Below are 27,758 nucleotides of genomic sequence, written 5' to 3' on the forward strand. Positions count from 1 at the left end.
GAGCGAGAACCAATGAGTCCTCGCAGCCCCGGCTCTTGGAAACAGTTTCTGGCCGGCAACGCGTGACATTGAGACGGCTTCGGGCCTGTAAACAAGGACGAGTCGGGGCGGGCCCCGTCCTCCTCCGGGGCTGACGTGGAGCCCCCGACGCCCCGCTCCCCCCTCCGCGGCCTGCTGCCCACCCCCTGCCCCTCGCCTCGCAGCTCCGGGCACCGGCGCCAGGCCAGACGTGGTCACCGCGCGGGGCCGCTGGGCGCCTACCGCGGCCAGGGGGCGGAGCCCGAAGTTCTCTCTCACGGGCGTGGCCGGAGTTGAGGACGCCTCTCCAGGTCCCCGCGAGTGGGGGGAGAGCGCGGGGGAGACGAATAAAAACCGCAACGGGCGGCGGGCGGGGAGAGACGGGAGTCCGAGTGTGCAGCCGCCGCGGCCGCTGACCCTGCAGCTCCGCCCGCGCCCCGTGCACCTGCACGCCCCACCCAGGGCAGTGAGCGTCGCCCCGCCGGCCAGCCCCAGCCCCAGCCCCAGCCGCTGCCCCTGCCCGGCCCGGCCCGGCCCCGGGGGACGTCAGGATGAAGGCTGCCCGCTTCGTGATGCGCAGCGCCGGCTCGCTGAGCGGCGCCGGCCTGGTGCCCCGAGAGGTGGAGCACTTCTCGCGCTACAGCCCTTCCCCGCTGTCCATGAAGCAGCTGCTGGACTTTGGTAAGAGCGGGGCCCCGGGGCTGGGGAGTTGCCTGAACTTTCAGGAGCGGAGACCACCGAGGTCCACTTTGCAGCGGGGCCGCGAGGCCGGCCCAGCCTGCTCTTCCCCAGCACTGGCCACTGTCTGCCGGTCAGCGCCCCCGGCCGCCCTGCAGGTGCCGGGCCGTCCGGGCTCGGCTCTGCTCGCCTCTCTGCCCACATCTGCCAGGCGCTTGCTGCCGTGGCCCAGGAGCTTCTGCTCCTCGCTCCCTCCCGGCACAGAGGGTCTTGGAGAAGACTCGCAGCCTGGGATGCTGGACTTGGGCCCCTCGTCCCCTGCACCCTCTGTGCCTTCCTCGCAGAACTCCCTGTCCCTTGGCGGCCGTCTGCGAAACGCCGGTAGTTTTTGGATGTCTAAGGGTCCGTCCTGCTCGGGACCCAGCGCCGCACTCTCCTGTGAGCTCGAGATCCGATCACCAGCTGCTCGGACTGCGGAGCGGGCGTCACTTTTCGGGAGAGAAAGGGAGAATTCTCCTGCGCTGGTCATTGAACAGCCGCCAGCGATGCGGTCCGCGCCTGACCGACGGCCTCCGATGCGGCTTAACACGCCCCAGTCCCACAGCGGACGGCCTGGCGGATGTGCGGCTCCGGCCGCGGACCCAACTTCCTGGCGGTGCAGGCCCCTGGGCAGGGCAGCGCTGATGGCCAGGTCCTCGCCCCATCCCAGCATCTGGGGAGTGTCTCTGCCCATGGCAGGTGTCTTCCCCTCTCTGAGTCTCTGCCTATCAGTAACTAAATAAATCCAGTACAAATGCAAGAAGAAAGTCATCGAATTACCTGACTCACAAAACAGCACCACCACTGAGAATAAACACCATCCGTGTTTGATAATTAATGCCATTCCAATCCATAATTTAGATCAACTTTTTTTTCCGCAAAAAATACATTAATTTCATTTATTTCAGGTTCCGAAAACGCATGTGAGAGAACATCCTTTGCGTTTTTGCGACAAGAGTTGCCGGTGAGGCTGGCCAATATCCTGAAGGAAATTGACATCCTCCCCGAGCGCTTAATCAATACCTCTTCAGTGCAGCTTGTTAAAAGCTGGTAAGTGCTGCCCGTTTTGAATTCTCTAGTTTTAAAATAGTTCTCGAGTGTGGCTTCTTATACTACATTCACATAATTGGAAAGCAGGTGCGCTGAGCAGTTCTGAAAGATGTAAAGAACTTTTAAAAAGTAGTTTAGGGTAAGTTATCAATAGGGAAATTATAAGCTTTTACCACACATTTTTAACGCAAAAAGTAGATTCCTTTGTGATATAATTTTGGCTTCTAGAAGAAACTTGAAAATAATTGATGCACACAATTCTAACCTTAGAGTTCATATCATAAGAGTTTGATGTCTCAAAAGAAAGCCTATGCCTAGGAACATTTAAATAAATATTTGGAGAGTGTCTAATCTTGGTTACTTGCAAAGTGATTAAGAGAATGGACTGTGAGTTCAGATCCTGCCTCTGGCACTTCTTAATTGTGGGGTCCTTGCCAAATGTCTCAAGCTTCTGCCTCCACCCGCCATCTGTTACTTAGGAGAACAAATAACATGGCTTGCAAGGGATGCTGGAATATAATTAAATGAAGTAATCCATTAAAAACAAATGTCAAACAGTACCTGGCACCAGTAAGCACTCAGTGTCGGTTAGTGTAATCTCATTTTGCAAATCTGGGTACTGATGCTCAGAGAAGCAGGTAACCCAGAAGAGCAGACTTTTGGGGAGCAGAGCCTCATCCTATTCCACGGATCCTACAGATTTTTGTTTGTTGATTCAAGAGATACATGTGCACTCCTAAGAAAATTACAGTCTGAAACACACGTCCAGGCTGAGGTATGCACTGCTGCATTCAAGACTTCCAAGAAACTTTTTAAAAGGGGTGTCTGTAAGTGCTTTGCCAAAGGAAACCCTTAGAAAATTGAATAGGTCCTAAAATAGTTACAGAAGTAAAATTTAAGTTAGAAAGTTGAGGGTTGAAAGTTTTAGTTTTAAAGATTGTTTTTAAATATTTATTTATTTGAAAGGCAGAGATACAGAAGAAGGAGGAGGAGAGAGAGGGACAGAGATCTTCCATCTGCTGGTTCACTCCCCAAATGGCCACAATGGCTGGGATTGGGCCAGGTGGAAGCCAGGAGCCAGGAGCGTCCTCTGGTCTCCCACATGGGTTCTGGGACCTAAGCACTTGGGCCATCTTGCACTGCTTTCCCAGGTGCATGAGCAGGGAGCTGGATCAGAAATAGAGCAGCCAGGACTTGAACCAGCACCCATATGGGATGTCAGCACTGCCAGTGGAGGCTTAACCTACTGCACCACAACATCGGCCTCTAAAGATGTTAACATATTGTTTTCATGTGTTCTGAAGGAATGTTTTAATTTTAAACAGTATTCTTACTGTTTTCAAATCATTTCAAAAAGGCACTCTATTCTCAGCCATGTGGATCTGACTGTTGATGCTAAAGCTTAAAACACACCTGTCACTTTACAGGTATATCCAGAGCCTGATGGATTTGGTAGAATTTCATGAGAAAAGTCCAGATGACCAGAAAGCTTTATCAGAGTAAGTTCTACGTGTTAGAATATCTTTGTTAAATTTTGGCTATTTTAGACATACTCCTAAGATAGTTTTAGACCCATATTTACAGAACTCTAACGCTGAATAATAGTTCACTACTCCAGTGATGAGTTTTGGCTTGTCAGTTGTTAGAAGTTAAAGAACACAGTAGGAAACTGATACCAAGAAGAAATCTAGAGGACACTTTTTTAAAAAAGGAAACTACTTTTATAAATTTGATCTGAGAGTTAGATTTGCAGGAAGGTTTTGCTGTGTAACTTTAACACATTCCAGCATCATTGGAGATGAAACGTTTTCTGAGTAACTGGCAGTTTCTAGCTACCTACACAAGAATCTTTCCTAAATCTGTCAAAAGTCTGTTCTGCAGAGGTATTCTAGAATCATCTTTAATTATTATTATCTTAAAGAGAAGGCCAAAGCCTGCCTCCCTTGGGGCTGTGGGTCTCCTTCCCAGCCAGGGTTGGAGACCCAGCTTAGCCCTACTGAGGATACTGTCAGGCCTGCATGAGCTGGGAAGCCTCATTTTCCTACCTTACATGTCTGTAGGAAAAAACAAATATTTTATAAAAAATAAACAAGTAAAAATAAGAAAGAGGGCTTAATGAACACCTGTAATGAATGCACCAATCACAGAGCGAGTAGTTTCACACGTAAACCAGAAGCAAAATACATCAGTTTATGAAACTACCTCCTCTACTGTGTTGGAAGAATCTGTAGAGAGCCCTGGTAAGATTTGCTTGGATGGGTGCCACAGAAAGGGCTTTAGGCCTCTTTGAAGTAATCTAAGGAACAGAAGTAAATGAAATTTATTTGACCTTTCATTAACCATCAATATTATGGCTCAGCTTTGTAGATACGCTCATCAAAGTTCGAAATAGACACCATAATGTAGTTCCTACGATGGCACAAGGAATCATTGAGTATAAAGATGCCTGTACAGTGGACCCAATCACCAACCAAAATCTCCAGTATTTTTTGGATCGATTTTACATGAACCGTATATCTACTCGGATGTTGATGAACCAGCACAGTAAGTAAGCTCAGTGCGATCATGACAGATTGACATGGGCATGTGACATAAGCCACCTTTAGCTAGATGTTTCACATGTCAGTGGATCACATTCTTTCTCAGTCGTGGCTCTAATTATTAGCCTAATCTTTATAAAATTTGTTTATTTTTCAACAGTTCTTATATTTAGTGATGCACAAACAGGAAACCCAAGCCATATTGGAAGCATTGATCCAAACTGTGATGTAGCAGCTGTGGTCCAAGGTAATTTCTAGATTTCTGCATTTCCCTTTTTGAAAATGTGCAATATGTGATTGGCATATCTATATTTGAGGTGGCTCTGTGGATGAATTCATATTCACAGTGTCCCACTGATGTTTTTATGAATGCTACCATTGAGATCCTTTGCTCTTGAGAGTCAAAAGCACAAACATTTATAAATATAATTTATAATATAAAAATTCATTTATAACATAAAAAATCCAAACACATGTGATGAGTGTGCCATCTTCATCATTTTTGATTACTGGGGTGCACATATTCCTTTTGGTAGAGCTTAAATGCCATCTTGAGTTTTTATTCAGTAAATATTCAAAATGTATTTTTTCATATACACAAACCTGTATGCTAGTGGCTATTTTGGACTAAGGGGAGTGGGCACCTAAGAACATGTGGGAACTCTACTTGGCATAAATTATTGTTACAAAAACCAAAAACTTCTGTTTCAGATGCCTTTGAGTCTTCAAAGATGCTCTGTGACCAGTATTACTTAACATCTCCAGAATTAAAGCTCACACAAGTGAATGGTAAGCTATAAATGAAGTATGTTTTAACTTATGAATGATTCCGTATTCTGAAACATTTTAAGTTACGAAAAATTCAGTGTTCTCCACTCTCACAAGTAACTTTGGTGTTTTTCTTTCTTTTCTGAACTTATCTAGAAATTATAACTTTTTTGAAGTCAAAGTTCTTTTTTACTATCTCAATGGGAAAATCCCAATTGCACTTATTCAATTGCTAATGATGACTCATTTGGAAAAATAATTTGAACAAATAATCTGAGTTTAAAGAGCACTTGGATTCCAAAAATCTTAGATCAAGGACAGACTGTTTACTGTAGAATCCGAGTGATGAAGAGATCAAAAGAAAACTAGAATATGAGGAATAAAGAGAACCACTTAGGCAATGAGACTATCCCCCTAAGAGATTACGTATAGGACTTAAAAACAGAATACTTTAAATGTCACCGTAAGAAACCATTCAGTCACAGAAGGACAAATACTACATGACTCCAGTTACGTGAGGTGTCTAAAATAGTCAGATGGCAGCAGAGAGTAGAATGGTGGCCAGGGACTGGCTGTACGGAGGGGAAATGCAGTGTTGCTGTTCAATAGATGAAAAGTGTCAGTTATGTAGGATGAATGAACTGGTGTGCAACAGTTATGCCTATGGCTAACAAAACTGGTTGCTTATAATTTATAAGAGGATAGAAAACATGTGAAATATTCTTCACACACTCACAACTGTGAGTGGTACCACTTTTTGGATCAGAACATGCGTTACAGTCTTCAACTCTAAGATCTCAGCAAAGGCAAGGTCTTCCCACACTGATTACACAAAGAATGCACGGCACTCTTTTTAGCCTAAGACAGCCTGTTCTAGAAGATAGTTGCATCACAAAGCAAAACAATATACTGAAGTTGGACTGTCTTCTTTCCATTGAAAGTGAACAACTTTCCCAAGAAATGTTTATGCAGGGACAATTCTTGTTAGTCAAGTTAAGATTTGCCTAACTCATAAATGGGGATGTACAAATGTAAGTGAATGCCAAACTAAAAGTAGTTGTACAAGACTGAAAAACATCTCTAATGATAAACAGCACTGTTGCATAATTCTTGTAGATGAACTGCTTGAACTGTTTGATAAAATAAAGAGGGATTGTGCCAGACCTTGTGTTTTCCAATTCAAACTTTGCCAAGGCCTGGGACATCAAAGAATAATCCTTTTATTTTTCTTTCCAAACAGTATTGGGAGGTTTTTGTTTCTGTTTTCTTTAGCCTCTTGGTGAAACCTAAGCATATATAGCACATAAGATTTAATGTTTAGGTGATACAAAAGCCAAGAAAAATCAAGACATATCTGTATATTAAAAAATGAAAATTAGAGTGTTAATTTCAGTGTTATAAGTGTAGGTTTCTATCTGAAAATGCATATAATTCTGTTATTGCCCAGTATAAACACAGAACATAGACACAGATCACACATATAATCTAATTTATAAGGCCATTGTTTGACAGGTCATCTTACTTTATACTTTTTTAGAGAAATACAAAATTAATCACAGAGCACTAGATACAGGCAGCAACTGTAGCAGCATTTTGCTATTGTGTTTGCTGTTTGAGAAATTTCTAGGGCAGACTTTTTGGGATGGGGCAATCAGGAATTTTCCAACCCTATGTAAGTCTATGATATTTATCGAATAGAAATTGAGCTTTCTTTTAGTGAAATATTTCTCAATTCTAAACAAACTTGATTTTTCCAGGAAAATTTCCAGGCCAGCCCATCCACATCGTGTACGTGCCTTCTCACCTTCATCACATGCTCTTTGAGCTATTCAAGGTACGACCCTTCACACAGACGGCAATCCTGTCTTTAGAAAAAGGTCACAAGTCAGATTTTTATTTCCTTTATCCTGGCCCTGCCAAAAAGCAGCCTCAATATCTTCTCCCAGGAATATACATGTGGTCCTAAGAGAAAAAAAGCTAAACAGTCAACATCTGAAAGAGTGCAGGCAGCTCATTTTAGTATCAGCACGCGTTTGGGAACGCACAGTGTGAGTCATGACCTCTCAAGGCTCAGTGCCGAGAAGATGCTCCCATTATTTCTCCAGCTGTCCAACAAAGCACCAGTCATGGATCCACTCCCTAAAGGAAGGGCATAAGCTGCACGCTTCAGGGAATGAGGCTGTGTTCCCTTGCACCCCCACAGCCTAGTCTAACTCCAAACTCAGAGGGTCAGGTCCAGGACAACTGTAGGTGGCATGGCCCTGTTCCGAGTGTAGAATCAGCTCAGGACAGTCGGTTCCTTCCGTGATCACTTGGGAACTCTGGTAAAAAGCAAGTCCTGATTGAGTAGGTCTTGGCACATTGATTCTAAATAATAAGCCGGAGGAGGGAAGAGTATCCTGGTTCATTGTGTACAGAGTAGTGTTTTTCTAATTTTAATGTGTACTAGAATCCCCTGGAGGGGCTGTTACCACACATATTTTTTGGGCTCTGTCCCAGAGATTTTAATTCTCTAGGTCCATCACTTTGCTTTTCTAACAGGCTTTCAGCATATGCAGGTGTTTCTGGTCTGGGCTAACCAGGTACTAAGAATCATATCTTCTCATGGGTTTTTAAGATCAAACTAAAACTGAACTTCAACTAAAAATTAGAAAAACTCCTGAAGCTTTATGTTTCCCAGTAGTCCTGTTAAGTGGAGAGGAAGAAGTCTTTTAAAAGTTTAATTTGCTTCTAATTTTGACAGAACCAACTGTTTCCTAATGTATTCTTATATTACTGATAATGAGGTAGTGATTATACTGTAATCATCTGATCTATTTTATTTCAACTCAGTTAATGACTAGAACGTAATATTGTATAGAAATCAAAAAGCAGATAAAATAACCAGAAGGTTGTTAGAGAAGAAATAGGTTAAATAAACCAAACCTGTATCTGACATTCAGCCAATAGACTGAAAACATGCGTTTGTTCTGTGTTAAAGGACAAAGGATATTTTTCATTGATTAATTTTTCAACGATTTATTTTCTTTATTTGAGAGGCAGAGTTAGAGAGAGGGAGAGAAAGAAGTCTTCCATCTGCTGGTTCTTTCTCCAAATGGCCGCAACAGCCAGAGCTGAGCTGATCTGAAGCCAGGAGCTTTTTCCAGGTCTCCCACATGGGTGCAGGGGCCCAAGCACTTGGGCCATCTTCTACTGCTTTCCCAGGCACATTAGCAGAGCGCTAGATCAGAAAAGGAGCAGCCTGGACTCAAACCGGTGACCATATGGGATGTTGGCACTGCAGGCGGAGGCTTAATCTGCTATGCCACAGTGCCAACCCCTTCAGTCATTCATTTATTATTTAAAGATTTTTTTAAAAGATCTATTTCTTTTATTTGAAAAGCAGAGGCAGAGAAAGAGAAAGGTCTCCTATCCTCTGGTTCACTTCCCAAATAGCCACAACGGCAGGAGCTGGCGCTCATCTGAAGCCAGGAGAGTCTCCGACATGGGTGCAGGGACTCAAGGACTTGGGTCATCCCCCACTGCTTTCCCAAGCCATAGCAGAGAGCTGGATTGGAAGTGGAGCAGCCGGGACTCAAACCAGCGCCCATGCAGGATGCCAGCACTGCAGGCAGTGGCTTTACTGGCTATGCCACAGTGCTGGCCCCAATTTGTTTTTAAACTGAATGATCCAATTCATGGAATTATTTCACCACCACTGGCAAAAGTTAAGAGGATAATAAAATGTAAATTGAAATTTAATTTATAATTATTGACTGTTCTTTTAAATAGGAACAAACTTTTCCTAGCAGATTTTATAAAAGCCAATAAATTGGTTCAATGAATCACTGTTCATTCGTTATGTAATAGTCTGGTGCTTGGATATAAAATGAAATGGAAAGACAGAAAAGGGAGAGCTAGGAAATGGGCTATAAAAACCAATTTCTACATTTAAATTAAGCTTACAAATAAGAAGTTGACAGCTAGCAGAACTGCTTTTCCATTAGCCATTACTCCCATGAGCTGTATTACATAGTAAATGAATATTCTTCAATATATGTCCTGCACAACACATTCATAAGTGGCTATTTACAGAGTTGTTTTCCTACTGAACTTTAAGAAACAGGGACTTGGAGCTACCCTCTGTGCTTTTAATTAAAACCTAAGCACAGTTCTAGATGTGCCTCATCCCTCTGTTGTTGAATTCCTCGTGGCTTCCTTCCCTTTAGAATGCAATGAGGGCGACTGTGGAGCACCAGGAAAACTGGCCTTCCCTCACCCCCATCGAGGTGATTGTCGTCCTGGGAAAAGAAGACCTCACCATTAAGGTAAGCGTTCGCACTCCTGGGTGTCTCTTGAGAGAGTTTCGAAGTGTAAATAGTAAAAAAGCACTCCGCTTTTCAGTAGGTCCAAGTCATAGGCACCCCCTGACTTGCATGAAGGCGTTTTTGTAGACAGATGCACGCCGTGCCCAGTGTGCGGTTCTGATGGCTTCCTTGCTGGTTTCAGATTTCAGACAGGGGAGGAGGGGTCCCCCTGAGGATCACTGACCGCCTCTTCAGTTACACATACTCCACCGCGCCAACGCCCGTGATGGACAATTCCCGGAACGCTCCTCTGGTAAGCCCAGTCACGGGGTTTAATCCGCCTTTACCACCTACTTCTTCACGTAGAGCAAGGGTTCCAAGGAAGGGATCGGGCCAGGCAGTCAGTGTGCTTCACTTGGGAATGACGAATAGGAGAAAGAGCGGTAAAGCGAGCTGAACACGGCGAGACAGTCCTACAAGGAATCTGTGGATGGAAGCACAGGGATGTCCATGTCCGCGTGGGTGGGAACTCCTGTTGGGTTACAGTGATCACGGCCGCTTCTTTACCCATAATTGGTCTCCTTCCTCTAGGCTGGTTTCGGTTACGGGTTACCAATTTCTCGTCTCTACGCCAAGTACTTTCAAGGAGATCTGAATCTTTATTCTTTGTCGGGATATGGAACAGATGCCATCATCTACTTAAAGGTATCCTTTGAAATCGAGAGAGAAGCTGTATTTCTAGAACAATCGTGCCTGCTCCTGGCCTTGAGTTCGGTAGTTCAAAGTGAATTCTTCAAAGTGCGTTAATGCAAATGATGACCACCACGAGTCACTCTATTTCCTGTTTGGGTGTGTGCACATGTTAACTGGCATGGTAACTTACCAAATAGAAAGCTGGGCCATCTTACCCACCTCTGGAAAGCAAAGTTGTCACCCAAGAAGCCAATTAGCAAAGTTTCAGAATGAGGACATGCTTGTGTGACATTTTTAAGGCAACTTCTTGGCTTCTGTAGGAGCAGCCGCACCCTTTGTTTCACTTAAACTTGTGGGAAATGTATGCTAATAATATCCTAGCTTAGAAAACAAGAAATATCAAAATAGGCAAGGTCTTAAGATGACCTCATTTGGAATCCGGGAAAAAGCAAGCCTGACTGCTAACAAATTGCCAGTGAGATGCCAGGCACTTCATGTTTGAACTTTGAACTTTGGTACATGTTTTTTCTCTTTTTGATAAAGTCTTGATTTACTTTTTAAGATTACTGTCCTGATTCTGTTAATCATTTGTCATCTATTCAACTGAAAAAAAAGTATGTTTACAGACATGAGCAACTAAGATTCCAGGCTCTCATTTTGTGCACTGCAGTTATTTGCCAAAATGGTCTTTGACCCTCTGAAATAGTAAATGTATTCATCTCTTAAATGAGCAAAAGTCTTCAAAGCACTGGAGGAGACAACAGATGAATAGTATCAGATTAGAACTCTCATTTTATCACAGTTATGGAGGTTTTCCTGGAAAATATAGCTTGCTTTTAATCTGTCACATCAGCAGGATCAAAAGACTCATGCAAATGTTAAGCACAAACCCCATTCCCTAATTTACAGTTGCATATGTACCATTTCAGTCACTGTGATGTATAGTTATTTTTTAGTTTTGTTTTCTAATGTGCCTAGCACACTGTGGCCTTATTATACTCTTAATAAGTGAGTTAAATAGTATATTTGAATGCTTAGATAATTGCCTCTGGCTGTAATTTGAACAATTATTTCTGGTATATATTATGCCTTGCTGATTTCTTTGGTTTGATATTTTGTCCCCTTTTCTTTCAGGCTTTATCTTCTGAGTCTGTAGAAAAACTCCCAGTCTTTAACAAGTCAGCCTTCAAACATTATCAGATGAGCTCTGAGGCTGATGACTGGTGTATACCAAGCAAGGAACCAAAGAACTTGGCAAAGGAGAAAGTGGCCGCATGAAGAGGAACACTCAGGACTCTTTAGGGGATCAAAGTGGGTCTGGGCCAGTGCTGCTTCCTGAAGGTTTGTGTGTGAACTTGTGCGTCTTCAAGAACAGCGACAAAAACGTTTTCATCAGAACCTTGAGCCAATGAAGAATGGAGCTCACGTCTGTGACCGCCCAGAGCATAGGGCAGGACTACAGGAGTTAACAGCCAGCCAGCTCCTTGTTTTGCTAACATAGAATAACTTTGTGTGTTAATATTAAATCCTGAAGAAGAAATGATCCTGTTTCCAACCCAGGATCAGCAAGAGTGGGAATGGGAGCAACCGTGGAGACAGAAGTTAGCAGCTTCGCTGGACTGGTACTTCAGGCCGCTTGTTGACATTAAAGGATGTTGGTATTTATTAACTATCAAACACCAGCATTTTTCTGCCTTGCAACGGATTAGTGTTTAGTTTACACAAGGCGATTAGAAGTGTGTATAAATGTACAGGTCATTTATATTTATGTGTTCTAGGGTGACTAAAGCAACGTTCCCTTTGAATGAGGAGGAATGAGTCCAAGCACTTTGTTCAAAGTTGCAGCCAAGGCATTGTGCCTATGTGAAAACTCAGAAGCCAGCCTCTTCTGACCAGCACAGCTCCTTTACTATGCTGCTTTCCCTGTCCACACTTCACACAATAAGTGAACACTTACCCGTGCCAGGTGCCTCGTCTTGGGTGAATTGTTCCATGTGCACTGAACTGAGGATGTTGTGAGTTGGGGAGAGAAGACTTTCCGAAGTGACAGCAGGAATATACCTTATCCTGCTTTCTTTATAAAAGGAAAAAAAATAGATCAGAAAAATCAATGTTTGGAAAAGAAATTATGTATTCAGAACTTTCTTGGTAGAAAGGGCTATTCTGTACCCTGAAGCTGTAATAATCCAAGGGCATCATTTTCTAGGTTTAAAAAGATTTTTTTTGGATATATCATATTCTCTACACTCCAGCATTAACATGCCTGTAAGAAAGTTTTGAATTGTCAAGTGGATCAAGAGTATCAGAATGCAAATACTTCTTAGAGTATTATTTAACAAATAACCTGGAAGTGAGAGATTCTTGGGCCAGGATTCTTTCATTTGAGATTGTTGAGATTAACAGGGAATGGTTGAAAGTCGTAATGTATATGATACTTTGAGAGAATTAAGGTGTGTAATCTGCAGGTTGGCATGTCACTCGTGCAGATTGAGAAAAGATAGAAAAATGAAAGGAGGGATGATGAGGAGAAAGGAGAAGGAAGAAGGCAGGCATCCATTCCCGCCCCCCGCCCCCAGACTATTCCAAGGAGTGCTCTGTACTCCCATGAATGAATTATTGGTGAGAGGATGAATCGCTGACTTTCACAACAATGTGAGTTCTCTGAATCACTCACTCTTACCAGACTCTTAGTAGATAAAATCATGTGTCAAATTAGTGTTTAAACTGTCATATAAAAAACTAGGATTTTTCTGCATTATAAAATAATCAGTACTGTTATATGTTAAACTTAACATTGGTGTTTAATGTTATGAGGCCAGGCGTTGTGGTGCTTTTGGAAGTGGCAATAGAACCCTCAACTGTTCGTTGTAGATTTCAGATTTTATCATCAGAAGTCCTACACAGTGACTTTTCTTGGTGGTGGAACTCCAGCTCATACATTTATTGATTATACAAAACTGTTTGCAATAAGGTACTTGTTTTGTTTTTTACTGAAATTTAAGCTAAATTTTTTTTGCATGTAAATTCTTGTATTTACCAAAGATTTAAAGCAATTGATTAATTAACCCAAACACTGTGCATCATCTTGAAAATACTGAAGAATGAAATGTTAGTATCTCAATAACATCAACAGTGTAGTGGAGTCTGTAGAGTAGTCTGCATTGATATTTGTGAAATCTGTGGAAGAGCTTTAGGATTCCAATAGAGATACTGAATGCTCAGGCCCACTTAAATTATTAATGTCGGAATTGTGTTTGTCTTTAGGCTTTGTATAGAGAAATGTGATGATTTTTATAATAAATATTTTTTATTATAATCGTAGATATGGTCTTTTGAAGTTCTTTTCCCAAATTACTTCAAAGTGCAAGGAAAATCTGAGGCAAAGATTGTCCTCATTTTACATTCAATTGTAATTTATATAGACATTGATAAAGCTTCTTGAATGTATTGAAAACAATTGAGAATCTGAATCTTTAAGCCAAAGATAGGTGCTTTGCAGCAGCTTAGAAATTTGACTATCCTTTGCTTGCCTGTGGATGCATCGCCAACATAGTACATCTGTGTGTTTATCTACATGAATTTATTCAATAATCATTCTGCTTCTGTGGGGAGTGCACTGCACTCTGTCTCCAAAGGAAGTGCAGTGCACACATGCATACATGAGCACAAACCACCCCTCCCCAACCCAGCCCCTCACAGGGCCTAGTCATTCAGTTTCCTTAGATCACACTTCCTAGAAGGTGGTGCATGCCACAGGTTCATCAGCTTTACCTGCATTTCCATAATTCCTGCAAGACTTTGAGGCTCACAACTATCCATGTTCACACTCATTTATCTTCATGGCCCCAGTTAATGTGTATCCATGAAAGTTCAACCCAGTGGACCAAATTTTCATCACAACTATCTTTGGACCATTCCTCCAAAAGTATGTGATGCAATTCCCATAACATTGCAAAAAAATAAAGCTAGTCACTGCTAAGTGAACAAGTGGTCCAGTGTTTCAGATTTTGAGTTTTATTCCTTCTTATTCATGTTGGACTCAGGTGAAAACCTGTTACCATGCACAGATCATGGTTCCTTAACGGAAATGGACAACTGTCCTTTGATGAACTGTTGGTTCATACCCAAGTGCAAACATTAAGAGTCACTCAAAACCAAATAAAGTGTGTCAACCAGAAAATATGTTCAATCTATTAAATTATGTGAAAATTATATGAACTGTTTTTTCTATTTATATAAGATGAACAAATTTCATGTATTTCATGTATACATATTTAGGAGCATAATGATATTTTCCACCCTCCTCCTTCCTTCCTTATTCTTTTTTTTATTTTTATTTTTTTTTATTTTTTGACAGGCAGAGTGGACAGTGAGAGAGAGAGAGAAAGGTCTTCCTTTGCCGTTGGTTCACCCTCCAATGGCCGCTGCAGCCGGGGTGCTGCAGCCGGCGCATCGCGTTGATCCGAAGCCAGGAGCCAGGTATTTATCCTGGTCTCCCATGGGGTGCAGGGCCCAAGCACTTGGGCCATCCTCCATTGCACTCCCTGGCCACAGCAGAGAGCTCGCCTGGAAGAGGGGCAACCGGGACAGAATCTGGCGCCCTGACCGGGACTAGAACCTGGTGTGCTGGCGCCACAAGGCAGAGGATTAGCCTAGTGAGCCGCGGCGCCGGCCCCTTATTTTCTTAATCCAGCAACAAAATAATACAGGCCATCAATAAATTATGAGACATCATTTTCATTTTTACTGCTACCACTTAATGCAATGGAAATTACACAGGACAGGGTTTCAAATAATGCAATATATCTGGGAATTATTAGAATCATTTTCCTTAAATGCACAAGGATGCTTTAATGACTAAGATGACTACTGAATTGCAAAATGTAGTTTGTTTCATAGAATTATGCCCTTTATAGTGTTTCTAGCCAAAAAATATACTTTAAACATTTGGTAGAATAACTCTTATTGAGTCTGTTCCCTTAAGTTCACTTTAAGTATAATAGAATTTGTTTAAAATTCTACATTTTGGATCTGAAGTGAAAATGAGAATTTAAAAACAAATCTTATACTGTGTCCTCTTTTTTGAATTGTTTTTTGAAAAAATTGACAAAAATCTTGTGTATTTATGGGATAGTATGTGATGTTTCATCACATGTATACATTGTGTAATATCTAATTAGGACACGTTTGTTCTTTCAGGTATTTGATATGTCTTTATAGTGAAAACATCCCAAATCCTATCTTCTAGGTTTTTTTTAAATAGAAAAATACTCAATACATTAACGTTTTCTGTTCGTAGGCAGTTCTCTATGAATTTGACTTTTTCCCCCATTTACTTATATAAGAGCTTGTCGTGTAAGGAAAGCACTTCAAATTCTGAAATCCTTACATCTAAGTTTTCTACTAATCCTTTCTTGAATGCCCTGCCTCCAATCTGTCTTCAGTTCACCTGCACAAAAGTGTGAGACTAAATCTCCTAAACTAATTTTCTTACAGCTGCCAAGCTGACAATCTTTTACTGGTTTCCCAGTGCAGGAGTCTAATATGACACTTAGATTTTTCTGAAATCAAACCTGTGTGACTGACTAATCCTGCAATTTCTATCTTCTGTGACTAAACTGTTCAGTATATTGTCTTCCATGTACGTAGCAGACCTACTTCCTTTTGCTCATTGCAAATACACTTCCCTGAAATATCCTTTTTTTTTTTTGCTTTCTTCTATGTGCTGCATGTTCTTTCTAAACAAAACTTTAATATCATCTCCATGGACTGGGTACCCCAACCTCCTGGTGAAACATCGTAGTACTTATCATAGAATTCCTAAGGTTGCCGGGTAAATGTTGCACGTAATATAAAATCCAGAAGTCCAACTAGATTGTATGTTCCTCACAATCTAACACCACATACTGTGATCTTAAAAAGTGCCAGTAAGCCTGTCTCATCTATAGTAGACACCAAAGAGTGTTCTTGATTAAATTTTATGAGCTGGGAAGACAAGGAGAAGCAAAGGAGCAATTCCTAATTGAAGGGCTTGTTTTACTGATATAAAACTAAAGCCACCTGTCTTAGTATTTTAGAATCTATCGAAAATTTGAAGAGTCAAAACACAAACGTGAGAAGTTAAATCATGACCAAGGGTTTCAGTAGCAGTTCAAGTCAACAACAGAAGAGATGTCATAATTATGACATTATCAGATGTCTGATAAACCCAGGGGACACAATCCTATATGATGTAATCCCAGATGTTGAAATCACAAAAGGTCAAAATCCTGAAAAGCACAGTCTCTAACGACTAAAGTCCCACATGTTGAAATCCAGAAAACTACAGTTCCCATGGAGGACGGGGGGGGGGGGGGGGGGGGGAGGGAAGCGATGTAAGAGGGGTAGAAAATCAAATTCTGGAGAAGGGATTAGTGCATTTTGGTTGGACACAGGATAGTTACCAAGTTATTCAGTTGTGTACCAATTCTACCCCTTCCCACACAGTGTCTTGTTTGCCTTCACAACCAAGTCCTTCATCAGAGAATGGAAAGAATGCACAAGTTCAGTGGCTCTGAGCCAAGTACACTTGCTGATATAAACCTTCCTCCAGCGTTATAAAAAACATTGCATGGTGAATCACTGTTTAAGGCTACGGATTTAACTGTTGAGAAAAAGTGTTATTCCAGTGAACTTCAAAAAATCCATGGAAATAGAATTAAAAGATAAGCTTATCTTGGCAAAAATTTTTTACAAAATCCATGCATACCAGGAGTCTTTGAAGAGTTCATGGACAAAATGCATAGTATGAAAAGACTATGTATGGATTTCAAATTTTTTGTAGCAAAATAAACCTGTCTCTTGACCCTCTTTCTCTGAACTTTAAGTGTGCTTGTATCTAACACTAAATCTTACAGAAAAACTAGTGCATCCTTCACTTTGACCAATGGATGCCACTTTCAAAACTGTCTACACCACTTTTCGTCAAGTTTATGCAATCCATGCCCCATTTGGATAAAAAAAGGCTCTGTGACTTATCCTAGAGTTGAAGTAGTTATACTTATTTGAGGATGGGATAGGCTTTGGACATGGATTTCAATGAAATCTCCAAACCATGCTGACAGATTTGGAACTAGATAGGATTGATTTCAAGGTGTGACCACTAAAGTTTGCTTTTTCTATTGAGCCCAGTGCATTTGGCAGAAAATTCAGATGAACAAATTGTTCACAAAATACAATGATGAAAATGTTAATTTAAAAATACATCACCTGTTGGCATTAGTGTTCCTTCCAGTTGTCACAATTTCAAGAGCTTTTAGTGAACTGAAGCCATATTTGCTCGAAGAAAGTAGTAAAGAAACCGATTTATTCAAAAATAACTGTTCGAAGAAGTTCTGATGTTCTACTGCACAGTAGGGTGACTATAGATAATGGTAATGTGCTGTATCTGTTGAGCTCTTAATGTAGAGTTAACCTTATGATCATTAAGTAAACCGAAGATAGATCTTTGTAAAAATCAAAAGTGGGAACAGAGAGAAGGAAGAAGAGTTGGGGCATGGGCAGGAGGGAGGATAGGGTAGGATGTATCACTATGTGCCTGAATCTGGATATATGAAATACACAAGACTTGCATAACTTAAATACAACTTTAAAGGAAGAAAAAACTTTCCAAAAAAAGCTAGAAGAAAGGATTTTTAATGTTTTATCATAAAGAAATGATAAAATTTGAGAAAAGGCATGGTCTATTGGACATTACACAAGGTATACATGTATTGAAACACTATGTGGTACTCTACAAACATGTAAATGTGTCAAATTTTATGGTAGGATAAGAAGACACTTATGCAATGCTCATACTGTTCTATTATCAGCATTGTTTCCATCAAATCTGTGATCTGTATATGAGTGGTTGTGGAACAGGTGTTTCTATGTATTCAAAACATTCAAAAATTCTATGTTTTGAATACATAGAAACATGGTACAGAAGATGGGAATATTTAAGCAAACAGGAAGACAGCAAATTCTCATGTCAGTGTATTCCAAACCTTAGCCTTTCAGAAACAGGCCTATGGAAAATGAAGGTAAACAAATTCTTCAGGAAAACCATGCCCTGAAAGAAAAAATCAGCTACTCATCATTATGCAAGAGTTCCAGCTGTAGTTAATGATTGAAAGAGCTGGCCAGCTCCTAGGGGTTACTTCTATGCAATTGCTCATAATCTATCCCTGTAATGCACTTCTGCATATGCCAAATTTCAATTTTTAGTTTTTATTGTTGCTTCTACTTTTATTAGTTTTTCCCTACTATCGTCAGTTGTTGTTACTATCTTTTATAATTTCCTAGGTTTTGTATTTTATCTTCACATCATTTCCAAGACTGGAGTTTTATGTTGTATAAAAACTTCTGGAGAGTTCTAACTCATTTTAGGCTTTTTGTTTGTTTTTGGGCACAAATTTGGCCCAGTGAAAGTACATTTTTACCATGATGACCCTGTAAGCATTGTGCATGTATGTAGAAACATTGGAACTTCCTCCAGAAATGAAGGGATGTCCTTTTGGGACATCAACATTTGTGAAAATAAAATTTTCCAAGCTCTTGACTCTTTAGATCTTTATTTTGATTGGTTGATCTCATCACTTTTTTGACTGATCTCATCAAAAGACTAGGGGTGCCTGTCACAATTTCAGATGCCCAAAGTTACAAAGCTGGATGCATAAAATTACCAACCCTAGTGATATGCACTTATATATTTTTTCACCTAGTTCTTTATAAACAGTTAATTTTCTCATAACTGTTACAGCCACATGAGTGTTAATGGCGTGACTGTTTATCCTTAAAAAATATTATTGCCTACATGATTGTGTAAAGTGGCCTATGTAGTGTTCTATCATGTTTTCATGTTTCTCAAATCCCCTTTTAAAATGTAAATCATTTTAAAGAAAATTTAAAATTGCTTTTTCCAGAATCAATAGTTTTTGGGATGCTGATCTTTTAGGGTTTTAACTTTAGATATTTTGATCTTTTGGGACTTTAACAGTTGGGATTATGATGTTAGAGATGTGTCTTTTGAGATTTAAAATTATTTTTAATGTTTTTTAATTTTTGACAGGCAGAGTAGACAGAGAGAGAGAGAGGGAGAGAGAGGGGGAGAGAGAGGGGGAGAGAGGGGAGAGAGAGGGGGAGAGAGAGGGGGAGAGAGAGAGAGAGAAAGGTCTTCCTTTTACCATTGGTTCACCCCCCAATGGCCACAGTGGCCGGCGCACTGCACTGGTCCGAAGCCAGGAGCCAGGTACTTCTCCTGATCTACCACGCGGGTGCAGGGCCCAAGCACCTGGGCCATCCTCCACTGCACTCCCGGGCCACAGCAGAGAGCTGGACTGGAAGAGGAGCCACTGGGACAGAACTGGTGCCCCAATCGGGACTAGAACCTGGGGTGCCGGCGCTGCAGGTGGAGGATTAGCCTAGTGAGCTGCGGTGCCAGCCGAGATTTAAAACTATTCTTAATGTAAATATCCAGGTAAATGCATTAACATTGCTATTAAAGAGTTCAAAACGGAAAGGTGGGATCAGGCTTGCAGATCTGGGTGGGAGGAAGGCAATGTATGTGGGTCAGTGGAGAGAAGGCTGTGGAAGAAGGTGTCTGGGGAGAAGGAAAGTCGGAGGTCAAGCACAGACAGAATGCCTGAGCGTGGAACCTGGGGCACTGAGCAGGATAGCAAGATGCTCAAAGCAGTATTGTCAATTCAAATCTTATTTTTTTCAAAAGTGCAATTTATTTTCTATATCCCACTTTTTTTTTTTTTTTGACATGCAGAGTGGACAGTGAGAGAGAGAGAGAGAGAGAAAGGTCTTCCTTTTGCTGTTGGTTCACCCTCCAATGGCCGCCATGGCCGGCGCACCGCGCTGATCCGATGGCAGGAACCAGGTGCTTCTCCTGGTCTCCCATGGGGTGCAGGGCCCAAGCACTTGGGCCATCCTCCACTGCACTCCCTGGCCATAGCAGGGAGCTGGCCTGGAAGAGGGGCAACCGGGACAGAATCTGGTGCCCCGACCGGGACTAGAACCTGGTGTGCCAGCGCCGCAAGACGGAGGATTAGCCTAGTGAGCCGCGGCGCCGGCCCTCTATATCCCACTTTTAAGAAAACCACACAAATGAAGACTGTTAACACTATAATGAAGGATTAACTTGAAATTTAAAATAAAAAGACCAAATGCAAAAATCATTATTTTTGGTCATAATCTAAGAAAGATGATTCATTACTACACTTTGTTAAAGTTGTATTGTTGGGACCAGCAGCATGGTATAGCAGGTAAAGCCGCCACCTGCAGTGCCAGCATCCCATAAGGGCGTCGGTTCGAGCCTGGGCTGCTCCACTTCCGATCCAGCTCTCTGCTATGGCCTAGGAAACCAGTAGAAGATGGCCCAAGTTCTTTGGCCCCTACACCCACGTGTGAGACCTGCAAGAAGCTCCTGGCTCTTGGTTTCAGATCAGCACAGCTTCAGCCATTGCGGCCATTTGGGGACTGAACCAGCAGATGGAAGTCCTCTCTCTCTCTCCCTCTCCTTCTCTGTGAAACTCTGACTTTCAGATAAATAAATATTAAAAAAAAATAGTTGTATTGGTTTAATGGCAGACCCAGGTGAGGTGTCACCATCACTCTTTGTTATCTCTTTCATATCAGCTGGCATTCCAAATCAATCCACATTCCAACAATACAGTGGTTCAGCAGAGAGATGCTTACAACTGGTGGAAATGAGAGGTTATTAATTTTAATTGATTTAAATTAAACTTGAAAAGAGGTAGAAAAAAGTAGAAGATCTTAAGGTACTTTACAAGTTAGGGCTATATTTTACATGATATCTACACATAACACTTCCAGGATTTGCAAAACCACATTGGAGTGGAACAAGGCAAGTGAGATAGGGATAGAATCTGGTCCTTACATGGTACCTACTCTGTGCCAAACACTTTGCTAGGCATTTTACAAGTTATCTCCTTAACTGCATTTATCCCTTGTCCCCCACATAGCAAAAGTGCTGGTAAATTTGAGGTTAGGAAGTGAATATGGACTTACTAGGATTGGTGGAGTTCTGTTGGGAAGCATGTCTTCTATGTGTGATGCAAACCCTACCACCTCCGGTCTGCATTTGGAAGATTTGAGGAAGAGAAGAGGTTGAAGGAGTATAACATGAGAAATAGGCATGGTCAGTGGAGAAGGGTGCAGGGAGCACTAAGCAGAAGCAGGAGTAGGGCCAGTTGGTAGGAAAACAATAATACGACAGATATCCCAACAACTGAGATTTGTGACATTCAGTCCAATTAGTCTTTTAGTTTTACTTGGAAAATAAACATTTTCATTAAGCAAATTCTATCACGACTCTCTTGTACCCAACTCAAACCAATCGGCAGATCATGAACTTTTCCTGATGAACCCAGACAAGGAAATGAATCAGGTGCACAAAAAGATGGCAGCCTGTGTAACCTAGGACCTTCCCACAGACCAGCAATGTCAAGTTGCTCCTTAGGGATCCCAGGTGCTCCCTAGGGCTGCAGAACCTCAGTGCCCAGCCCAGACCTACTGAATCAGAATCTGCTTTTGACAGGCTCCTCGGCTGGTCTGTATGTGCATTAATATTTGAGTAGCACTGGCTCAGGAGATAATTTCTTAGATGCAGTATCATCTACTGACTTGCACACCTTTTTAGATAACTATAATGGAAATTTCACTTTACTCACAGACAGTAGACATTTAGCAAACTATCTTAATAACATATTAGATTTCATTGCTTCTCATCTATCTGCCTTTCCCCAATACAATATAAGTAAACAAATCTCAATATTTAATCTTATACATATCTTACTTGATATTTTCTTATTCCTAAAGACTTCATGATATGTACATTAGGGCTAAAATACATCTGAGAGCTAAGGTACTATCAAGAAGCAAAATGAGAAAGTGTACCGTGAGTATGCCATTTACTTTTTTTTTTTTTTTTTTGACAGGCAGAGTGGACAGTGAGAGAGACAGAGAGAAAGGTCTTCCTTTTTTCCCTTGGTTCACCCTCCAGTGGCCGCCGTGGCCGGTGCACCTCACTGATCCGATGGCAGGAGCCAGGTACTTATCCTGGTCTCCCATGGGGTGCAGGGCCCAAGCACCTGGGCCATCCTCCACTGCACTCCCGGGCCACATCAGAGAGCTCGCCTGGAAGAGGGGCAACCGGGACAGAATCCGGCGCCCCGACCGGGACTAGAACCTGGTGTGCTGGCGCCGCAAGGCGGAGGATTAGCCTAGCAAGCCGCGGCGCCGGCGCCATTTACTCTTATCAACAGCTCTAGTCATCTGTATATCCAGTCCTTCATAGGCTTCAATGAATGGTGAACTATTGGAACCAAGTTGTAGGAATTTGTTCAATCAAGAGTGGAAAGTCTTCCATGTACCAAACACTGGTTTGTGTATATTATCCCTCAACAGAATATTAGCAAATCCAACTCAACAGCACATCAAAAGGATCATACACCATAATCAAGCTGGATTTATCCCTAACATGCAATACATGCAAATCAATAAATGTGATATATTGCATGAACAGAATAAAGGGCCAAAATCATATAACCACCTCAACAGATGCATAAGGAGAATTTGACAAAATTCAACATCCTTTCAATGATAAAAACTCAACAAATGAGGCAGAGAAGGAATGTACCCCAACACAATCAAGGCCTTTTATAACAAACCCGCAGCCAAGATCATACCCAAAGGTAAAAATCCAAAAGCTTTTCCTGTAATAGCACTAACAATAAAAGGATGCGCTCTCTCACATCTATTCAACACAGTATTGGAAGTGATAGCCAGAACAATTATGCAAGAAGAAAAAACGAAAGGCATCTAAATCAGAGAGGAAGTAGTAAAATCAGCTCTATATGCAGTGTTATGATTTTATACAAAGATAATAAAATACTTAGGAATAAATGAGCATAGGGGGTGAAATATTTGCACATTGAAAACTCCAAATCACTGAAGAACACATAAGTAGATTAGAGAAATCGGTATTATTTAAATGTCCATATTACTCAAAGCAATCCACAGATTCAATAAATCTGTCAAAATTCCAATGGTATTTTTCATAGAAATCGAAAAAATAACTTAAAATTTATATGGAACCACAAAAGGATTTATATGAAGAGACAAAGCAATCTTGAGCAAGATGAACAATGCTGGAGGCATCACACCTCCTTATTTAAAACTGTACCACAGGGGCTCTTTGTGGCACAAGGAGTTAAGCCACCATTTGAGCCATCAACATCCCATACTGAAGTGCCGGTTTGCGTCCTGGCTGCTCCACTCCCAGCCCAGCTTCCTGTTATTGCATCTGGGATGCTGCAGAAGATGACCCAGGTGGGCTCCTGCCACCTGTGTGGGAGGCCTGGATGGAGTTCTGTGCTCCTGGTTTCAGCCTGGCCCACACCTGGCTTTGCAGGTATTTGGGAAGTGAACTAGGGGATGAAAAATGTGTGTGTACACATGCACTCACTCTTTCAAATAAATAAATTGCTTCAAAATCTAATATGTAAATATATAGATTTCTCTCACAATGTCATAATAATCAAAATAGTGTGACAATGACACAAGAAAGAGACACACAGGCCAATGAAATGGAATAGAAAACCCAAAAGTAAACCTGCATGTATATCATCAGTTCATCTTTTTTTAAAGATTTTTTTTTAATCTATTTGACAGGTAGAGTTACAGGCAGTGAGAGAAAGAGAAAGGTCTTCCTTCCATTGGTTCACCCCACAAATGGCTGCCACAGCTGGAGCCACGCCGATCCAAAGCCAGAAGCCAGGTGCTTCTTCCCGGCCTCCCATGTGGGTGCAGGGGCCCAAGCACTCGGGCCATCCTCCACTGCCCTCCCGTGCCACAGCAGAGAGCTGGACTGGAAGAGGAGCAACCAGGACAGAATCCGGCACCCATATGGGATGTGTGCCATGGCGCCGACCCCATCATCAATTCATCTTTGACAAGATTATGCAATGGGGAAAAGAAATTCTCTTCAACAAATGCTGCTAGGAAAACTGGAATCTACATGCCAAAGAGTGATAATGAACCCTTATTCACATTATTAATATATTCACATTATAAGTATGTCTATATTTAAATTCATTTATTTGTATTTATTTGAAAGGTAGAGTCAGAGATCTTCCATGTGCTGACTCACTCCCCAAACACAACAGCCCAGGCTGGGCCAGGACAAAGCCAGGAGCCAGGAATTCATTAGAGGCACCCCTACATGGGTAGCAGGAACCCAAGCACTCGAGACACTATCCTTTGCCTCCAAGGGTGTACATTAGAAGCAAACTGGAATACAGAGTAGATACTGGACTTGAACTCTGATCTGGGCATCCCAAGTAGAGACTTATTCATTGTGCCAAATGCCCACCTCTGACGTCATACACAGAGATTAGCTCAAAATGGGTCAAAGACTTAAATGTAAGACCTGAAACTCTAAAACTACCAGAAGAAAACATAGAAGAAATTTTGGTATTAGCAGTGATTTTGTTGGTTATGAACCCCAAAGTGGAGGCAAGAAAACAAAAAATGGGATACTGCATCAAATTAAAAGGCTTCTGCACAGCAAAGAAAACAATAGAGGCAACCTACAGAATGGGAGAAAATATTTGCAAACTGTACATCAGATATTAATATCCATAATATATAAGCAGTCTTCAAAAAGTTTATGGATGATGCATATTATAAAAAATTACGCATGGATTTTAAAAAGTTTTGCACCAAAATAAACTGGGAATTAGGAAGATAAAGCAATTTCCAAATTGCTGGATTTCACATGATATGACCAAAGCCAATGCTATTAAACTATTAAAATATCTTGACTCTTGCTGTGGAGACTTGATAGGACTTCCTAGGGATTGAAAGCTAGGGTTGCCCAGGCAAAAGTATAGTGCTGAAGCTAGTTTTTACGTTTCTCCTTCAGCCATTCCTTTGGCTTCCATATGTTCTTTCATGTGAAAACCCTTTCCCTAGTTGAAAATTGAAAACTACTAAGAATTAGTTAAAAGTCGAAATCGTGATATGTAGAGGGCATCAACCGGACTTTTCTAGAATATAGTATCTGAACTATTAACAGCTGCCCCTCAAACAGTGTTCTCTGCTTAAATGAGGTTAGGAAATCCACGGTTGAGAAATATGAATATTTGTTACCATAGGGTTTGTAACACTAGGAAGCCATTCTCTGTGTCATTTGCCTATCAGCTCTGCTTGCTTCTCCCTCCACAGGGATATCAACAATTTCCACACTCTTTCATTTAGAACACCAATTCTGAAAGTGATTTTTTTAAAGGTCTGATTTCAACACTATGTTTTTGCAGCCCTGAATCAATGGGGTAGATACAACCAAGGAAACTGTTGACTATTAAATACTGTAGAGCAAACACATGCTATATGTATTATAACTCAGATGAACAACTTGTTGGTGAACATTGCAGGCCACCTGCTCTCAGTGTGTGCTGCAGCTAAAGGAAGCACATGTTAGGTTCAAAGAACACTGAAGAGAGGTCTGGGTATTGCAATATCCTCCCCCTCTGTGGCTAAGGTCCTCCAGGAGTTCCTGGAACTGTTTTATAAAGGTCAATTTGGCCTATTTTTCCAAATCACCTCTCACTCTTAACTCCTATCGCCAGCTCAAACACCCTATTCCCAAGAAAGAGGAGGAACATTTCATATCCTTTTGACATAGTTTAAATCTGAATTAAAATATGAATTAAACTATACTAAAAAACTGTTTCTGTAGTATTAAGTTCTGCTTACCTGTGTTTCTTCAAGTCTTTTAAAAATTAATACACTGGATTTCATAGAAAGTCAGAACCCTCATATTTTATCCAGCAATCATTTTGAGTACCACAGAGGTTAAAAAAAGAGAAGCTGCCAATTCTGTCTACCACTGGTTCTAAGGGGCTTTCCAATTCAAGTTGCTAAAATATAAATGCACATCTCCAAGGTAATTAAATCTAGCAGCATTGCCTTCTGTAAGCAGCTTGCCTATTTTAGACAGTTGTGTTTATGTGAAAATTCTGCAAATGGTTTTATTCTTTCCAGGCCAGGTTTCCTCCCATCATAGGCCGTGAATCACTTGTAATAGAATCACTTGGGGCTGCTCATTACCAAGACTCCTGGGCCCCACTGCAGACCACTGAAGCAGAAGCTTGGGAGAGAATCTAGGCAGTCATGTTTAAAGCTTTTCAGACAAACCTGTTACGCAGCCAGGAGAAAATTTCTTAAAAGTGGTCCCCAGACCAACAGCAATGCATTACTTAAGAGCTTTTAAGAAATGCAGACTCTTGGGGCTGGCGCTGTGGCTCACTTGGTTAATCCTCCGCCTGCGGCGCAAGCATCCCATATGGGCACCGAGTTCTAGTCCCGGTTGCTCCTCTTCCAGTCCAGCTCTCTACTGTGGCCCAGGAGGGCAGTGGAGGATGGCCCGAGTGCTTGGGCCCTGCACCCGCATGGGAGGCCAGGAGGAAGCACCTGGCTCCTGGCTTTGGATTGGCGTAGCTATGGTTGTGGCGGCCATTTGGGGGTGAACTAACGGAAGGAAGACCTTTCTCTCTGTCTCTCTCACTAACTCTATCTGTCAAATAAAATAAAAAAAAAGAAATGCAGACTTAAGGAGCAGGCATTTGGTGCAGGGGTTAAGATGCCTGCGTTCCATGTTGGAGACTCTTAGTTTCAGTCTTGCTCTGCTTCCAACCAGCTTCCTGCTATCATACGATAGGAGGCAGGGGGCGATGGCCCAAGTACTTGGGTGCCTTCACTCATACAGGAGTCCTGGACTGAGTTCCAAGCTCCTGACTTCAGCCTGGCCCAGCCCTGGCTCCTGCTGGCATTTGGGGAGTGAACCAGCAGATGGAAGATACCTCTTTGTCCCTCTGCCCTTCAAAATCTAAAACAAAATAACACCCCAAACAGAAGTGCAGAGTCTCAAACCTCATCCCTGCGGCCAGCGTTGTGGAGAAGTAGGTTAAGGCGCTGTTTGGGACACCACCATCCCAGATGGGAGCACAGTCTTGAGTCTTGGTGGCTTTGCTTCTGATCCAGCTCCCCGCCAATGTACCTGGGAAAGCAGCTGAAGATGGTCCAAGTACTCGGCCCCCGCCGCTCACGTGGGAGATCAGGATGGAGTTCCAGTCGCCTGGCCCAGCCCTGGCTATTATGGGCCATTTGAGGAGTAAACCAGCAGATAGAAGCTTGCTCTCTCTCTTTTTTTCTCTCTAACCCTGCCTCTCAAATAAATTAAATTAAATTCAAAAAACACTCATCCCAGGCCAACTTAAGCAACATACACATTTTAACAAGATGTCCAGACGAATCAGAGATACATGTAGAGCAGAGGGCAGACTAGGAGTTCTCAAACCATGTTTCCTGAACCAGCAGCAGCTGTTCCTAGGAACTTGTTAGAAATGTAGTTCTAAGGCCGGCGCCGTGGCTCAATAGGCTAATCCTCCACCTTGCGGCGCCGGCACACCGGGTTCTAGTCCCGGTCGGGGCGCCGGATTCTGTCCTGGTTGCCCCTCTTCCAGGCCAGCTCTCTGCTATGGCCAGGGAGTGCAGTGGAGGATGGCCCAGGTGCTTGGGCCCTGCACCCCATGGGAGACCAGGAGAAGCACCTGGCTCCTGGCTCCTGCCATCGGAT

The 27,758-nt window shown here is 42.1% G+C and overlaps 1 protein-coding gene and 1 long non-coding RNA gene across 2 annotated transcripts; one reads left to right on the top strand and one right to left on the bottom strand.

Annotated features, from left to right (window-relative positions):
- Window positions 1-390: 390 nt before the first annotated feature.
- PDK4 (pyruvate dehydrogenase kinase 4) lies at window positions 391-13,393 on the top strand. Its single transcript, XM_002713691.6, has 11 exons — window positions 391-699; window positions 1,644-1,785; window positions 3,213-3,284; window positions 4,145-4,329; window positions 4,486-4,572; window positions 5,037-5,114; window positions 6,851-6,927; window positions 9,302-9,400; window positions 9,582-9,692; window positions 9,971-10,084; window positions 11,207-13,393. Exons 1-11 carry the CDS (start codon window positions 570-572, stop codon window positions 11,348-11,350), a joined length of 1,239 nt encoding a protein of 412 aa, XP_002713737.3. The 5' UTR covers window positions 391-569; the 3' UTR covers window positions 11,351-13,393.
- Window positions 12,064-27,189, bottom strand: LOC149121836 (uncharacterized). The gene is made up of 2 exons (XR_016222782.1): window positions 27,053-27,189; window positions 12,064-12,146 (listed from the first exon to the last, which is right to left on the bottom strand). It is a non-coding gene; the product is annotated as an uncharacterized LOC149121836 (long non-coding RNA).
- Window positions 27,190-27,758: the final 569 nt, after the last annotated feature.

This window comes from Oryctolagus cuniculus, chromosome 16, assembly GCF_051225735.1.
Source record: "Oryctolagus cuniculus isolate XC-2025 breed Fujian yellow rabbit chromosome 16, ASM5122573v1, whole genome shotgun sequence".
Classification (NCBI taxonomy): Eukaryota; Metazoa; Chordata; class Mammalia; order Lagomorpha; family Leporidae; genus Oryctolagus; species Oryctolagus cuniculus.

Excerpts from the sequence above, each read along its gene's own strand:
- PDK4 (XM_002713691.6), top strand. The coding sequence starts at position 570 with ATGAAGGCTGCCCGCTTCGTGATGCGCAGCGCCGGCTCGCTGAGCGGC. Across the intron at positions 3,285-4,144 it reads GACCAGAAAGCTTTATCAGA|CTTTGTAGATACGCTCATCA; the intron begins GTAAGTTCTACG and ends ATTATGGCTCAG. Across the intron at positions 9,401-9,581 it reads AAGAAGACCTCACCATTAAG|ATTTCAGACAGGGGAGGAGG; the intron begins GTAAGCGTTCGC and ends TGCTGGTTTCAG.